The 12,500-nt window shown below is 39.8% G+C and overlaps 3 protein-coding genes across 7 annotated transcripts in view; 1 reads left to right on the forward strand and 2 right to left on the reverse strand.

Moving 5' to 3' along the window:
• LOC137999937 (neuropeptide Y receptor type 1-like) overlaps positions 1-12,500 on the forward strand; it is a 28,137-nt gene that overhangs the window by 671 nt on the left and 14,966 nt on the right. Inside the window, exons 1-2 of one of the 5 annotated variants that reach the window (XM_068845944.1) lie at positions 1,139-1,426; positions 1,543-1,885. The exons of 3 other annotated variants lie outside the window; for them this stretch is intronic. The gene's annotated coding sequence lies outside the window, so the exon portion shown is untranslated. Of the gene's footprint in view, positions 1-1,138; positions 1,427-1,542; positions 1,886-12,500 lie in introns of those variants that run through there. One more of the 5 variants, XM_068845943.1, reaches the window with a different exon arrangement.
• LOC138001029 (uncharacterized) lies at positions 1,175-1,777 on the reverse strand. The gene has a single exon (XM_068847697.1). The coding sequence runs from the start codon at positions 1,775-1,777 to the stop codon at positions 1,175-1,177; it is 603 nt and encodes a 200-aa protein (XP_068703798.1).
• On the reverse strand, positions 5,186-5,830 carry LOC138001030 (uncharacterized). Its single transcript, XM_068847698.1, has one exon. It carries the CDS (start codon positions 5,828-5,830, stop codon positions 5,186-5,188), a length of 645 nt encoding a protein of 214 aa, XP_068703799.1.

Here is a 12,500-nt window from a genome sequence, read left to right on the forward strand (position 1 = left end):
AACCCACAAATGACCAGCTCCCAACGTCAGTGGCTTCATAAGCCCAGTTGGTTAGAGCGTCGCACCGAAATCGCGAGGTCACGGGTTCAAGCCCCGTTGAAGTCCTGAATTTTCAGGTTTCTCTACGCAATTGCAAAAATTGCTCTCATAGCTTCACTTGATATAAGATATCTCGCATATGATAAGATGTCATATTCTTATCTCCTAAAAACACATGGCGCACGTTTATGGCGCACGCACATGGCAATTAACTTGTCAATTCCAAATATATCCTTATCTCATATTAGAAATAAGAACGTTACTCTGGTTGAAATTGTATAAGAATATGTACAATGTTTTGAAAGTCCCAACGTTTAGGTTGAACCGGCTAGTACTTAAACACGGAAGGCCGGAATGATGGAATGCCTGAATGGTGGAACCGTGAATACTTAAACATGGAACGCCGGAATACTTAAACACGGAACGCCGGAATACTTAAACACGGAACAGTTTTGAAAATTCTGAGGCAATTCACATAAGACCTCACCCTACGACAGCGGACCGCTGAAGAAACAACACGCCGAAGCAGCTAGGATTGAAACGCACCAATCACAGCTGCTGAAAACCAACCAATCACAGTGGAGCATCCTGTTTAAAAGGTGACGTGTAACTAGTCGACCTCATCGCCTTATGAAGACTAGCAGTATGCAGTCGCAACGTCGCGATCTACATCACAAGTGACCACATCGTGAAACAGACGAGAATACTTTATTGTTATTGTTGTACTTCACCACGATGAATAACAGCAACCTTTTTTACGACAATAAAAGGGTTCATATGTCACCGTTGTTTTGTCCTTTAATTTTTTGCCCCGAAAAACTTTTGGGCGGGAAAACCATGTGTTCCAATTGTCGGAATTTTCACAACTTTTCCGTGTTTAAGTATGCTGGCGTTCTCTTTTTAAGTATTCCGGCGTTCCATGTTTAAGTATTCCGGCGTTCCGTGTTTAAGTATTCCGGAGTTCCGTGTTTAAGTGTTCCGGCGTTCCGTGTTTAAGCATTCCGCCGTCCCGCCGTTCCGGCATTCCATCATTCCAGCATTCCGTGTTTAAGTACTAGCCGGTTGAACCTTCAACCTTCATCAGGGGAAACGCAAAAAACACGTTTCTTATAGTATGCCAAATTCGAGTCAATTATCATTGAATTCTGTCCCTCTGGGCAAGATTTAGAAATTCGTGCCGCAAATGCATGCCATCATCACGATTAAGCGGATTCCTGCAAGTGTTAATTTCCCAAGCCTCAAGAATGCGTCGATTGCGCCAATTAGCATTTGTGCGTAGGATTTTGTACGCCTCCGAAGAGACAGTGTGACCAGAACGTAAACAATGCTCCGCTAAAGCTGACTTTTGTGAGTGTTTATGTTCCACCCCTTTCTGGTGTTCTTTAAGGCGAGTAGAAAATTTGCGTTTGGTTTCCCCTATATAACTCTTGTCACAATCTTTGCATGGAATCGAGTAGATGGCGCCACGAGTCTGATCTTTCGGTACTGGGTCTTTCGGTTTAGGAAACAAATTCCCGATGGTTTGGTGTGATTTTCGAGCAACTATGATGTCGTGAGTACTCAAAATCCGTTTAATAGGCTCCGATGTGCCCTTGATGTATGGAAGAATACAGAAACCCTTTGCAGCATCCGGTGCAGTTGGTGACAGTTGTGGAGCTGGTCGTTTTGGTTTGCCAACATCAATCACAAATCGCTTTGGGTAACCATTCGCCACCAGTGCTGCTGTTACGTGCTTCATTTCCTTTGACCGTTGATCACTAGAAGATGGGATAGTTTTTGCACGATCGGTCAAAGATTTAACAACAGCCCTCTTGTGCGCAACCGGCTGATGCAAATGGAACGACAGGTATCTTTCAGTGTGGGTAGGTTTACGATAGACCTTAGTGGAAAGTCGACCGTTGTCTCGACGGCAAACAGTAACGTCCAGAATTCAATAATAATAGACTCGAATTTGGCATACTATAAGAAACGTGGTTTGTGCGAATTATTTTTTCACTTTCCCCTGATGAGGGTTGAAGGTTCAACCGAAACGTTGGGACTTTTAAAACATTGTACATATTCTTATACAATTTCAACCAGAGTAACGTTCTTATTTCTCAATATGTTTCTATCACCTGGTTACAGGACCATTTTTAAAAATATCCTTATCTCTTTACAATACAAATACACTTGATCAAAGTTTCTAATAAGTGTCAGCTTTTTGAATTCTGTGTATAATAAAGTTATTCTTATGGGGCACGTTGTGTTGCGTTACGTAACGCGGTATGTTTCCCAACACATTTCGCGGTCACTTTGTTTTACTTCTAGAATCCTCCTGATATACACCCTTTTAAGAAACGGTCCAGATAAGAACGATAGCAACAACGGCAACGAACATGTTGGAATTCAATTGGTATGCAAAAAGGTGATAACTTTTCTATCGTCTGTACTTACTTCTGATTGGCTTAAACAGCAAAAGTTAACAAAACTTCATAAAAGCATTATTATATTCATCCTTACTTTCCAACCATCTTCCATCTTTCATCTGGTCTCAGTTTAAATGAATTCCACAGAAATCGTATGTGGGGAACATGTAAAATTGTAAACGTTTCTTGGCTGTTGTTTTCAACTCTTGTGATTGGTCAAAATCTTTTAACACAAAAAAAACACCCTTTCAAAGTGGGCTGTAAATGAATTTTATTGCGTTAACGGCTTTCCTGTAGGTTTATGCATTCTCTGTGTAAAAATGATAACATTCCTATGTGGGGAAAGCCCCGTTGCCGCATAACAAAGGAAATTGCTATCCACCTTACACGGATCATTACTTAATAAGTCTAATATATGCCGTTTTCCGCTGATGACGTCGAACTCTTGCTTTCAAATTTTATTTAGAAATCTACAAAGGCCTAAAACTTTTCGGATTTCTTTTCTTGTTTGAAGCCTTTGTACATTTCTCAATAAATTTTAAAAGCACGAGTTCGACGTCATTAGCGGAAAACGACATATATTAGACTTATTAAAAGGGTGTATAAGAACCCAGCTCTAATATCTGTTCCTAACCGAGATTTGCTTCTATCAGTATCGCAAAAAATCGGCTATATTCTGTGTACTGTCAAAACGCACCACTGTGAAACTGTCAAACAGCCTTCAACGCATTCCCAGTCTGGTAACACTCCTGCGTTAGTAAAGGTGGGTTTTTTTAACGATGACGCAATACTTTCAAATTTTTGTCACTGTTTTGGAGCCTTTTCATTCGTGAAAATAGATGAAAAGATACGGCAAAAACGATAAGAACTACATTGGTTCGATTTCGCTAAGATGAAAACGGAGAACTGCATTTCATCATCAGTTCCTGATACACTTAAAAACCTAATTTTTACTGCCAATTACGCAATAGAGGACGTTTCCGTGCTTCCATGGCCTCCTCTAAACGCGAGGGGGAGTTGGGAGAATTCGAGACAGTTATGCAAACTCGAGACGCATTCGAGGGTTCGGCATAACTGTCGAGAATTCCCCTAACTCCCCTCAGGTGTTTAGACGAGGCTATGGAAACACGGAAAAAAAGTCCTCTATTGCTTTTATAAAATATATCTCAAAGATAATTAAACAAATGAAAGAAGATGCTGGTTTTTTTACTTCTTGATTGAAACAGATTTTCTTGACACACGCTCGTCATGTATTTCCTACCAACCAATAAAAACGCCCCTCTGACAATACATAACCAATCAAAATTCGTGTGATGTCGCAGCCGTGTTTCCATACTCTCATCTAAACACTGTTGACCAATGAGAGTGCGCGCACCATCCTAATTATTTTATAACAATCGGTTCTCCGGCAAGGTTAAACTGAACTGTTTCTGTTAAAGTTTACAGCCAGGCCAGTTCCAACAATAATAGCTCGTATGCCATGATGGCTAAGCCACTCAAAACTTTAGAACTGTATTATCCAATGATCTGGGTTTGTAATAATACGTGATATAGCTAAAAGCATGACAATAAATAATTTTAATGTCTGGTGATGTTCTCCGAGACTGCTCCATGGTGGCGGTTGTTGTTATGTTGTGGTGCCTTCTTTAACATGTCGAGAAGTTTCCTGACACTCACTCCGATAACCTTTATAAAACAAGAATTCAAAGATAAATCTGTGTTGAAATTCAACTATTAATTTAAATGGCAATACACTCTTTGGAAACTGATTTTCACTTGAAACTCGGCTACAGATGACAAAAATAAACGACCTGCAGGTGACCTGGGGTTTCTTGTAATTCAGTGGCCAGGGCATCCGACTTTTGATACGGCGGTCGCAATTTCGAATACTGGCACAGACTCTAATTTTTCAGTTGATTTTTACTTCTAAAAGTGGGAAATTTGGCTAGCTTAAAACTGCTTCTGTAAAGGTCTAGAGATACATACATAGTAGCCAGCAACATCCCATCAATAGTATGTAATGCATTCCTTTTTTTTTTATAATAACATTTCTTATGACCAAGGTTAGGCTGAGATAAACCTTTTTATTTTGCTAATTTGTTTTGTTTTTTTTTTGCTTTTGTGACTAGAAAGATTAAAGAAATCTTAAGCTGTAATCGGACAGGAAAAGTAACTCAATATACTTCCGGAAATTTGAACATTAACTATGGCTATTTTCACCAAGCTCAAAATACATGTACAGTTTATCCGTTTTAGAAGTCGCGGCATTAAGACTATGGATATCCAGTTCATTGAAGCATGAACATGCAGTCCCAAGAGCAAATGACCTGTATTGTTTTGATGCAAAGAGCCTCGCAAAACGTATTGCATTATGGGATTGGGAAAAAAGCGAATATGCCAATTTCAAAAATACCATAATACTCTTTGTTTGCCCTCCAAAACTTTGCATAAGCATTGTTTCCAGTTTCTCTTGGGACTTACAATGGTCCCAAGAGAAAATAAAACACTGCTTATGCAAATTTTGGGGCACAAACAAAGAGTAATATAGATTTAGCCAAGCCTAAAAAGCGGAGCTCCCGTTTCTAACCCCAGAAAGCAATATAGTATATATGGAAATAATTATGCTTAAAAATGGTAAAAAAGGGGGGCTTAAAACTGATCTAAACTCAAAAAGGTTTCCCAAATTTTCGAATGGTATCTCTGGTTCTTCTTCGGGGGACAATGAATCTAAAATTCAAAAATCACTGCTTCTTATGTTGGCTCCCAAGAGATCTTAACAGCGGCACATATGCCCTTGGGAACTCCATTCTTTCATTCACAGAGTTCTTATCAATGTTTGAGTGTAAAGACTCCAGAAAAATTCTGCGCTTGTAATTAGTTTCATTCCTTTCAAGAATTTGGCCGTAACGTGGATGGATGTCGTGCGTGGTTCTTTCGGCATGTTGTCGGATTGCCGACTCTTTACTCGCGGCACGCGCGGGATCATGTTCCTCTCTCCTCGAAGCCCAACACCGTTTGCTCTCACCAATGTAGGGGAAATCGCAGTCTTTGCATTCAACTCTGTAAACGATGCCTGCTATTCTTTCTTCCGATGGACGGTCCTTCGGTTTTTTGAAGACAGAAGCAAGTGTGCGTATGGGCTTAAAAGCAGTCCTTATGTTGAAATGTTGCAGTGTGCGTTTTACCCTGTCCGATACCCCTTGAACATAGGGTACCACGACAAGGTCAGCCGGGTCAGGATGGTGGCTTTGTGGACCAGACCTTGGTTGGGCAGCATTTTCAATGAATTTGGTGGGATATCCATTGACCTGTAGGCTGTCCTGGACGTGGGATGTTTCCTCTGTTCTCAGGGCCTCGCTAGATGGGATGGTGTTCGCGCGGCGCATCAACGTGCTGACGACGGATCTCTTATGTTGTACAGGGTGGTGTGAATCAAATGCCAAGTACTTGTTCGTATGGGTGGCTTTTTGGTATACTTGCACCTCAACCTCACCATTGAGGAGGGTGGATACATTAGTATATATCCAGGAACGCGATGGTGGGTTTACCGTCCACGAGTGTGGCGCGGTCTACTGTGAACTGGATGTGCGGATTGACTGTATTAAGATGGCGATGGAAATTGTCAAGCTCTGTCGACTTTATACACGCGTTTGAATCGTCAACATATCTGAACCACCAGCGGGGGAAGCCGTGAATGTTGACAAAGCCTGAACCTCGACGTGTTCCATTACCCAGTCGGCGATGACTACGCTCACGGGTGAACCCATAGCGCAGCCGAAAATTTGGTGATACAGAGTGCCTTCATATGAAAAGAAGTTGTTGTGCAGTACGATTTTCGTCAGCTCTACATTTTGATTCTTGGTCAGTTTTGTCCTATCTTTCCAGGTGTGATTCGACTCCAGCTTGCTTTGGATGACTTTTAAGGCTAGATCGACAGGAATCGAAGTGAACAGGGATACGACCTCGAAAGATACAATTTCCTCGTCTGGTCTGACTGTCTGGGTCTCTACGAAATCTGCGAATTCCTTTGAGTTCTTTATCGTGTAGCCATGATCTGAACGTAGGGGGCTGAGCAAATTCGCCAAATACTTGGAAACGTGGTAGGTAGGGGAACCGATACTGCTATTGATAGGTCTAAGTGGTATCGGTGTGGACGGACTGGCCAAGGTGTAGTGGTCGTCTTTTACTGTTAACTGGACTTTATGCACTTTTGGAAGGCCATAAAAGGCAGCCGGAACAGGATCACTGGGTTTGATTTTAAATTACTCTTTCTCCGTTAGGTTCCCCGACTTTTTTAGTTCTCCTAACTTCCTTTGTAGCAAATTGGTGGTGCTAGAAACTGGATGGCGTCGCTTATCGGTTACAGGTAAGTATGTTTTTGTGTCCTGTAACATGGACAATATCTGCTCCTTTTAGTCTACTATATTCATCAGCACAGTCGCATTTCCTTTGTCAGCAGGAAGAACGAGAATGCTGTCGTTTTCTTTGAGTTTTTTCATCGCCTGTCGCTCACCTTGGCTCAAGTTGCAAGTTTTTGGCGCTTTTGCATTCTTTATGATGTTACAAATATCGCCCCTGACCTCGTCCTTGGCGTCTCGTGGTAGGTTCGATATTCCCTGCTCCACAGCGGTTAGGATCTCCTTAACCGGCACACTTCTAGGAGTGATTGCGAAGTTCATTCCTTTTTTGAGGAGTGATATCTCATTGGCTTCCAGGTCTCGGTCCGAAGCATTTACAACCTTCTTTATTTCTTCGTGTCTGTTGTCATTGACGGTTGGGTCGCCCACGCTTTAGTTTTTGTTGATGCCTTGCACGAGTTCTGTTTTCCTCCCGATGATTTTGATGTAAGATGACTTCCATTAGTGTGGCAAATTCTGTACTCGGTATTATTTCGTGTTGAATTCTTCCGATAGTGCACCTAATTCTATTAAGTTTGTTGTGGTACATGCTGATCATAAGTCGTAGATAGCTCCAACCTGCACGACGGGCAATGTAGGATTTCTCCTACATTGGTGAGAGCAAACGGTGTTGGGCTTCGAGGAGAGAGGAACATGATCCCGCGCGTGCCGCGAGTAAAGAGTCGGCAATCCGACAACATGCCGAAAGAACCACGCACGACATCCATCCACGTTACGGCCAAATTCATGAAAGGAATGAAACTAATTACAAGCGCAGAATTTTTCTGGAGTCTTTACACTCAAACATTGATAAGAACTCTGTGAATGAAAGAATGGAGTTCCCAAGGGCATATGTGCCGCTGTTAAGATCTCTTGGGAGCCAAAATGAGAAGCAGTGATTTTTGAATTTTAGGGTGCGTTCGATTGACCGTATTCCGGAATAAGAATGCATGGAATATAAGGTAGAAATCCTTCGTTTTTACGGTGATTCACATAATCATCCGCTAAAATGCCATTTTAAACATATTTTTGTTGTCCTTGCTGCTTCGAAACGCGCCAAACATACCGTTTTAATCATCACTCCACGTATTCTTATTCCGGAATAGGGTCAATCGAACGCGCCCTTAGATTCATTGTCCCCCGAAGAAGAACCAGAGATACGGTTCCAAAATTTGGGAAACCTTTTTAAGTTTAGATCAGTTTTAAGCCCCCCTTTTTTAGCATTTTTATAAAATTATGAACACTGATCGCCAAAAGAGCAACAATTATGCTTAAGGTACAAAATTAATCGTCATTAGTGTATACAGTTTACAGTGATCAAACACCTCTGAGCTGACAAATAAAACTCAAATTACATAAACAGTAATCTCTTTCACAACATTTTCCGTTTAACTGATAATCTTTACACCCTCTCTCTTCAGTTTTAGCAAAGCTCTTAAGTCTTAAAGTTTCCGGCAAAGATATCTAGAGTGAGATACTTGCTGGAGATGGCACCAAAGCCACAAGTGTCCTGTTTTTTCCTGTGCTGGAGGCGCCAAAACATTCTAGGGGGGTCCAGGGAAAAATTTTGAAATTCGCTGGAAATCCACCGTCTCGTCCGCTGCTTGCTAAGAGAGCCCACGTTATTATGGTCAGCCTGAGCTAATATCTCGTCCTAGACTTCATAAATTTATGTGTGAAATTCCTGAAGAAACAAGAAAATTGGTCGTACACGAACAGATTTAACATTGGCCAAAGTTCAGTGCCAGTGAAGGAAGGAATTTGGAATTCATGAGCACTTTAGCACTTCCAGGTGTTGTATGTATACAACATACCACACCTGGAATGTTTGCCGATAATAGGTATATAACTATGGCTCATGAAGATATATCCACAATTGAAGGTTCCTTAAATAGTGATTTAGCTGCAGTACATGATTGGCTTAAGACAAACAAATTAAGTTGCACTACCAGCAAAATTAGTTATATAACTTATCTATTGGTTTTCGGCAAAACTTAACAAAAGCTTAATTCATGAAATTCAAAATTTAAAGATGGATGATAGGCCAATTGAACATAAACCTTCTACTAACTTATTGGGGGTTCATATTGATGAAATGCTAACCTTAAGCTTGGATGATCAGATCAAATATATTTCATCTAAAGTCTCGAATGCCTTGCGAATGTTGTACTTGAAGTTGAAGTGGAAGTTGAAACTGTTTATTTTTAAATCACGTTGCAGCGGCTGTGCCAGCTGAAAAACGTAATATTTACAATCTTCTTAATTAAAAACTGTATATTACAATATTACTAAAATACAAAAATGATATGTGATGAAATGATTAATAACTAATAAATATGACATAATAAATATAGTATCTACTAGTAATAACACTTAATCTAAACAATTTAACATTAATTTGCGAGCCTACACATTTTGATAAAAAAGGAGTTGTTAAATCTCTTTGTTCTTGTCTTTGGTAAAATAAATTGTCGTGATTTTCTGAGAGAATAAGGTGGTTGATTCCTCTCAGGCATCAACTCGTGTAAAACATGGTCCTTATCGTTATTAATCTCATTGAATAACTTTGTACATATGTTATTATAATGATCCTCTAACCTAGGTATCTTAGCTATGTTAATAGCATTATTGTAACTTATTCCTGGGAATGAAATAGCCATAGCCCTCTTCTGAATACGTTCTAACTCTTCTATAAGATATTTAGGGAGGGCATAATGAAACACAGGTACAGCATAATCTACTACCGATCTTACACAGATGATATAAAATAGGACTAAGTCAGCTGTAGGAATCTTAGCCTTCTTTAGCTAAGATAGGAAATATAGTCTCTTGGAGGCTTTCTTAACAATGTTCTCAATATGTGAATTCCATGAAAGCTTATTGTCGAAGGTAAGACCTAGCAACGTGGCCCGCTTTACCACTTAAAGAGATTTATTATCTACTTGCACTGGTGTAAAGTCAGGCCACTGTTTACTAAAAGATATCCTTAGTTCCTTACATTTATCTGGATTAAGTTGTAATGCCTGATGACTATACAGAAATGGGTTCAGAATTTCTGACCCTTGATAATTCAGAGGTACTGTCCTTTATTGAGTGCCTGTACAGAAATGGGTTCAGAATTTCTGACCCCTGATAATTCAGAGGAACTGTCCTTCATAGTGCCTACACAGAAATGGGTTCAGAATTTCTGACCCTTGATAATTCAGAGGAACTGTCCTTTACAGTGCCTATACAGAAATGGGTTCAGAATTTCTGACCCCTGGTAATTCAGAGCAACTGTCCCTTATAGTGCCTATACAGAAATGGGTTCAGAATTTCTGACCCTTGATAATTCAGAGGTACTGTCCTTTATTGAGTGCCTGTACAGAAATGGGTTCAGAATTTCTGACCCCTGATAATTCAGAGGAACTGTCCTTTATAGTGCCAACACAGAAATGGGTTCAGAATTTCTGACCCTTGATAATTCAGAGGAACTGTCCTTTATCGAGTGCCTGTACAGAAATGGGTTCAGAATTTCTGACCCCTGATATTTCAGAGGAGATATTCATTTTAGTGCCTGTACAGAAATAGGTTCAGAATTTCTGACCCTTGATAATTCAGAGGAACTGTCCTTTATTGAGTGCCTGTATAGAAATGGGTTCAGAATTTCTCACCCCTGATATTTCAGAGGAAAATGTCCGTTATAGTGGTTGTGAAGGAATGGGTTTCGGAGGTTTTTCCACTTCAGGTTCCCTGTATTTGTTTGGGGAGAAAGAGGCAGCCTTGATCGAATCTAGCGTAATTAACCAAATAAAAAAATTAAGCATGTTCTTTGTTTGTAAATCCACGGAATTACAATTTTAATCCTTGCATTTGCCATTATTCCGAGGAATGGCATAAATTTTCGGCGATTTTTTTACTTATACACGGATTTTATCTAAATCGTAATACCACATTTTAGTTTGGAACGCGTTGTATTCATGATGTTCGCATAATGACAGCAACCATTCGATCCGAATCGAATTGAGATTGATTTTTTAAGTTAGCATGTGGTTAAAATCAGAAAGAATGGAAACAAACGAAATTTTCAGGCTTTATTCTAGACTATAAACTGCTATACTTTATCCACACAGAGAGAAAGTGACAGCAATGATTTGTTATCGTTAACGTATGTTTCGATCGTGGGCGTCTAGCGTTATGAATTTGCACATCGAGTTTTGACTTAAATTAGCCTGGCTTCCCCTTTCATTTTTTTTTTTTTTTGCATTTGTCAGCTTTTCCCTTTTTTCAAACCATTTCACTAGTATCCGTGCTTTATTTGGTAATTTTGTTAACACTGAAGAAGCATAGTTGAAAACTATGTCGGTCGTTTAGCAACGAAAAAAAACCCACAACAAAAAAACAAGCAAAAGAAAAAAGCAAGGTAACTTTGTCAGTGAAATCTTTCTTCCGAATCCATCCCCTTAATTTATCCAAAGCAGCATGCTGAAATTCAAGCGCACTGTGCCATCTGGGGTCCCCCAAGGAACTAAGCTAGGACCCTATCTATTTTTGATAACGATAAACGACCTAGAGGTTCACGAAACTTCTTTGTGGAAGTTTGTCGATGATACGACAGCCTCTGAAATCGTAGCAAAGGGTCAACTAAATAGTGCTCAGGCTATTGCAGATAAAGTAGTGCCGTGTACTGTCGTAAATTTTTAACTGTTGTTTCTGTCAATGTCGAATAGGACCACTCACAACCTTTAAGAGATGCGAGCTTAAAATCACGTACTTATCACGAAAGAGTCTTGGTAAACCGAGTCGAAAACTTTCATGTCATTTGATCCACCTTATCCATTAGTAATAACAACAAAGGCACCAGGTTGCAGCTGCGTTGATTTATCTCAAATAAGAGAAACTCTTTATTGATCTCCTCTTTATTGACGATATATCGCCGATAAAAGAGCTACTTTGAGTTTTAATCTCCATGTGTTCATTATACTTGGTTCATTAACAAAAAAAAATAGTTTATTGAAAACACATTTTCGCATTTAAAAATGAATTACAATGTGTATGTAAAATTTAAAATTTATATAAAATTTAAAAATTACATAAAAATGTAGATTCTAAATATTATTATTAAAAGAAATAACTGCATTAGGAAAAAAGCTTCTTTTAAGCTGCTCCGTTCTTCACTTATATAGGGTTCTGTGAGTATTATTCCTCATCGTACGTCCATGCGCGCTCACCTTCGTCATTGTCACGCAGGTGCTTTGAGAGAGGGCCCTTCCCGTCAATTTTCTTTAAAGTTCTAATGCAAAGATCATTGCGGCGAACGTCCAACCTTGGGCATTCAGCAAGTTCACATGCCCTGCTATAGGTTTGTTTGGGAAAGATAATACCAAAAGCTCGTTTCTGGACTCTTTCGAGCTGTTCAGACAGATAGGAAGGAAGAGCATAATGTCAGACTACACAGCTATATTCCAAAATAGAGCGTATCAAAGACACATGAATTGAGACTAGGTCAGCTGCTGGGACACCACCCCGACGTAAAAAACGTAGGATATGTAAGCGTGTCGATGCCTTAGCAACTACTGATGCGATATGTTCGTTCCACTTTAAGTCATTCTGAATAATAAGCCCCAGGACCTTATGTGAGGTTAACACTTCTAACGGTTGATCATCAATTGTTAAGGGG

The sequence above is a fragment of the Montipora foliosa genome, chromosome 4, assembly GCF_036669935.1.
Source record: "Montipora foliosa isolate CH-2021 chromosome 4, ASM3666993v2, whole genome shotgun sequence".
NCBI classification, from domain to species: Eukaryota; Metazoa; Cnidaria; class Anthozoa; order Scleractinia; family Acroporidae; genus Montipora; species Montipora foliosa.